We start from the raw sequence: 4,800 nt of genomic DNA, 5'->3' as shown, positions 1-4,800 counted from the left end.
GAACCGGGGCCCTCTGGCGTCCCAAGCCAGTTCTTAACCATTGCGCCGCTCGGCTGGCCCCTTACTGACTTAATCTTGGTGGCTTGTACAACTGCATAAAACATTCCCTCCACACCTCACTTACCTGCTCAATTCTTAGAGCAGCAAGACCATGATAAGGGCTTCTAGTTTTGTCTCTGACCTTCATTTATCCAACTATGACCTCATAATGAGACCAGTTCCCCTACTTCCCAGCTGGGTGACCTTGAACATGTTACTTAACCTCCCTGTGCTTCAGTCTCTTCATTTGTAAACAAGACAATAATAGTATGTACTCATAGTATTGTTGAGGGTATATACTGTGATAGCAGAAAATCCTTGTGGCTTTACTAATAAAAGCTCATTTATTGTCCACATAAATTACAGTAGTGGTCATCCCTGATACTATAATACAGTATTATAGTGATTTTATACTGTAGTAAAGTTATGATATTATACCGTAAGATAGTATACTACAGATATCAGTTTTGATGCCTGTATTGACTGGTCCCAGACAGCTTTGAAAATAGGGCTTGAGCTTGAGTGTGGGCTTGATGGCATTGTTCAAATCTTCAAAAGCTCCCTCTCAACAACCTCCTTCCTCGACACACACAATACCCCCACCCATAGTTGGCACCTGTCATTCAAAATGCTTAGGATGGCATGTCAACTCAGCCTTTGTATGCACAGAAATAGCTCTGATTATTAATCCAAAGACACACTAGATAAACACCTCTGCAAAAATAAAGAACGGATGTATCATTCCCTTGGAAATCCTTAATTGAGTAATCTTAACTCTTGTTCCCATTGGTGGTGGCAATAGAAGTTTAAAAATGCCAACATCAAATCTTAGATGGCCCTGACATTCAGTCAAGAGGGCGCTTCACCATCTTACATCTCTGCTCTATAATAATTGAGACAGCAAAAGTAACACATGCTTGGACTGACCAACCAAGGTCACTTGGGTGCAGCATCCCACTTTCTGTAAAACCTAAACATATGACTCAAAGAAAGACTGTGCTAAGAACCAACACAGGAAGGGACTATCTGAGTATCACTGTCAGAGCACCAGCTTCTAGATCCCTTTTCTTGCCTGGATTTCAAACATTGGCTCCTAGAGCCTTTACTCACTGTGCAGAAATGTATAAGAACAGGTGTAAATCAGGACACTTAGAGGTGGCCAAAATATCCATGAGCTGGGATCCATCTCTGATGTGTTGGCATTTTTTTTTTAGCTGAGCCATCCTGCCACCTGTTGGCATCTCAGCGGCAGCTCAGCTTGGGCCAGGCATCGAACTGCTGTTGCTCAGAGCTCACACTCTTGAGCGAGCTCTTAACCAACTGAGCCACTCGGCCAGCCCTTGTGTTGGAATTTTTGTAGTAAAATTTTTCTTGTTTAAGACTAAATATATAACCCAATCACCCCTCTTGTTTAAGTGATGGAGATCACTATGTTTGTTTCTTACAAATCCACAAGAGAAAAAGTGAGTCTGGGAGGAGGAAGGGAGCTGGTCACAGAACGCCTTGCATCACATGAACTGCAAATGAAAGAAAGGTCTTAGCTGTAAGGGAGGGTCCTGGATCAATCCAGCATCCCCCATGATGTCTTTGATCTGAAATCAGTTCTGCCAAGGACTTTGACCAAAGCCACTCGAACTTCTCGGTTCCTCAGGCTATAAATGAGGGGATTGAGGGTGGGGGTGACAAGGCTATAAAAGAGGGAGACCACGTTGTCCTGCTGCGGGCTGTGGTAGGTTCCTGGCACCATGTACATGAACACAGCAGCCCCATAAAAGAGCCCCACTACAGTGATGTGCGAGGAGCAGGTGGTGAAGGCCTTGTATCGGGCCTCAACTGAGTGCATGCGGAGAACGGCCCCCAACACGTAGCTATAAGAGGTGACAATGAGGGACAGGGGTAGCAACAAGATCAGAACCCCCGAGATGGACAGCGCCAACTCATACCCAGAGGTGTCCACACAAGAGAGCTTCAGCAGAGCAGGTAGCTCACAGAAGAAGTGGTCCACAGTGTGTGAGGCACAATAGGGGAAGTGCAGGGTGATGGAGGTCTGGATGGAGGCCACAAGCACACCTGACAACCAGGAAGTGCCTGCCATGAGCAGGCAGACCTGGTGTCTCATGAGCACAGGATAATGTAGGGGGTGGCACACAGCAACGTAGCGGTCATAAGACATGAGGGATAGCAGGACACCTTCAGAGACACCCAACAGCATCAGGAGGAACATCTGAGCTGCACAACCTCCAAAGGAAATGGAACCTTCTCCATGCAGGAAGTTGGCTGCCATCTTGGGGATGGTGACCAGTGGAAAGCCAACATCCAACAGGGAGAGTTGGCTGAGCAGAAAGTACATGGGTGTGTGCAGCCTGGAGTCTGTGCAGATCAGGAAGAGCAGGATGGCATTGCCCAGAAGGCCCATGGTGAATATGGCTGCCACAAGGGAGAATAGGACCAGATGTGGCCCTGAGTGGCTGAAGAGCCCCATGAGGGTGAAGTCCAAGGTCATTGACTGATTTGATTCCCCCATCCTCTGGGAGGCATCGTTCATCTGCAGGAAGAAGATACTTGGTAAGGAGTCTCAGTGGGGGGTAGTTTTACCTTATGTGACAATTGCAATTGTTTGATAGTGACTGCTGGAGTCTTGAGAGGCACGATGAGCACATTCACTCTCAATAGGAAAAAAAAATTACCATAATTGATCCAGTCTTCTCTGGCCAGGAGATAGGGAACAGCAAAATAATGCCCCTATTTTGCCACTTCTGTGTAACAGTCTTGCCTCCACCCTTCAGGTAAGCACTACCCAATGACACTTGCAGTTAAATTGTCTGTCTCCAAGCTAGAGAGTGCAAGTCAGCCCCGGTGGAATATTGGAATACGCACCATTGCAGGTGCCCGAAGAGACAAAGCAGAGGTGGAATTTTGAAGAGACTAGAAAATGAAGTAAGGAGATCTTGCCAAAGATGATATGTGCTGATGAGGATGGGTCAAAAATTAAGTTCAAGGGGTGGCTGGTTAGCTCAGTTGGTTAGAGCACAGTGCTCGTAACACCAAGGTTGCCAGTTCAATCTTCACATGGGCCACTGAGGTGCACCCTCCACAGCTAGATTGAAGACAACTACTTGGAGCTGATGGGTCCTGGAAAAACACACTGCTCCCCAATTAAATTTAAAAAGAAATTAAGTTCAAAACCATGAGGAAAGGCCCAAATTCACTGGGAGGACCAATGTCTGTGAAGAGTCAGAGGTGAGATAGCATTTAGAATGTGGATCCAAAGCATCTATCTGTAAAGGGACATGTGAGTGACAGAGGTTGGAACCAAATGGTCTAGGGTTGTGGGTGATGAGTTGTCTGGAATATCACCCATCTTTTTGAGGTTTAATTCCATAGGGTGGGAGTGCAGAACCTTATGTTTAGTGAGTGTTAAGTACTCAACAAAATTTTGCTGAATGAATGCAGTGGACAAGGAAGAGGAAGGGTTAGGAGGGACTGCCTCCACCTAACTAGGAATACTTATACTTGGCCTTCTTACCTTTAATATCACCTCTCAGGAAAACTCAGATCATCCTGGGATGCTGTTCACACACATCATCTCCAACACGGAGAACTTCTGGGCCGAAGTAGCATGTGTTGCCATCATCAATGGGAAAGTACCAAGACATGTACAGAGAAGTACAGAGAAGCCAGCGTTTTAAGACCATGAGGGTTCAACCTTGCATAGATCCTTGCAGAGGTTTGCTTTACCAGATGTCATAAAAAGGTGGGCTGCTTAGAGACCAGGAAAGGTCAGTGTTGGGTGGGTGTCTACTCAAGACCCTCTGGTGCCCAAATCACTGCTGGCACATACCTTAGATATCTTTCATCTTCTCTGACTTGACTCTCTCTAATCATGAAACTTGGTCAAGGGCTTTCCTCTTGCCTAGCTGCTGGCTGTCCCCTTCTTTCTATCATCATGTTTCTGTCTCATCCACATCAATGCCACACTAAAGCTGGCATGTAAGCCCTTCTTAAATTACTGTCTATTCTGATTTTATATCACATTAAGGCCCTTCATTATCCTGTCTCCAACTATTCATTCGTTCATTTAATGAAAATTGATTCAGCTCCTCCGAAGTGCTAATCGCTAAAGGAGTCATAGGCTACAGAGTGGCGAAAAAGATGGGGAAGGTTCCTGCTCTCGTGAGAGACATAATAAGCAAAGAAACAAGTAAACCATATATTTTAAAGTAGAAATAAGTGTAAAAAATATAAACAGAGTGACCTTGTAGGAACTTACCAGAGAAAACATCTTTGGATGATGTGGTTGAGATGAGAGCTGCCCTCAAAATCTAATTTATAAGAAGGAGAAGGAAGACCTAACTACCTGATTCTACCTCTGGGTGGAAACCAGACAAGACATTTATGGTTCTGACTAACAAAAAATACCCCCAAATGGAATGGAGAGCTTCATGAGGTAGTGTCTGTTTTATTCAATCCATGATGTATGAGCTGGAAATAAAAAGACCTCTTAGCACTGCCCTCACAGAGCTTAGAGTTTGATGGGAGGTACAAGTAGGTAAGCAGATAACTTTGGGACAGTATGAAAAAGGATGCAATAAAAACATATATATATATAGTGCTGGGGGTTCCCAGGGGTCTAGAGCTCAACTCTGCCTGGGGAGAAGAGGAGACTTTTGAGCTGAATTTTAAAAGCTGGGTAGGGTTAATTTTTAGGCAGACTGAGACAGGAAGATCATTCCAAGGAGAAAGAGTATGGTGTGTGTGTGT

General features: G+C 45.1%; 1 protein-coding gene across 1 annotated transcript; it reads right to left on the bottom strand.

The window, feature by feature from the left end:
- Positions 1 to 1,600: 1,600 nt before the first annotated feature.
- LOC109382392 (olfactory receptor 2Z1-like) lies at positions 1,601 to 2,563 on the bottom strand. Its single transcript, XM_019641838.1, has one exon. The coding sequence runs from the start codon at positions 2,561 to 2,563 to the stop codon at positions 1,601 to 1,603; it is 963 nt and encodes a 320-aa protein (XP_019497383.1).
- Positions 2,564 to 4,800: the final 2,237 nt, after the last annotated feature.

This window comes from Hipposideros armiger, unplaced genomic scaffold (assembly GCF_001890085.2).
Source record: "Hipposideros armiger isolate ML-2016 unplaced genomic scaffold, ASM189008v1 scaffold_64, whole genome shotgun sequence".
In the NCBI taxonomy this organism is placed as follows: Eukaryota; Metazoa; Chordata; class Mammalia; order Chiroptera; family Hipposideridae; genus Hipposideros; species Hipposideros armiger.
Note: the sequence above shows the minus strand (reverse complement) of the source record. Positions and strands in the feature narration are given on the sequence as shown.

Coding starts and splice junctions, on each gene's coding strand:
- LOC109382392 (XM_019641838.1), bottom strand. CDS start 2,563: ATGGGGGAATCAAATCAGTCAATGACCTTGGACTTCACCCTCATGGGG.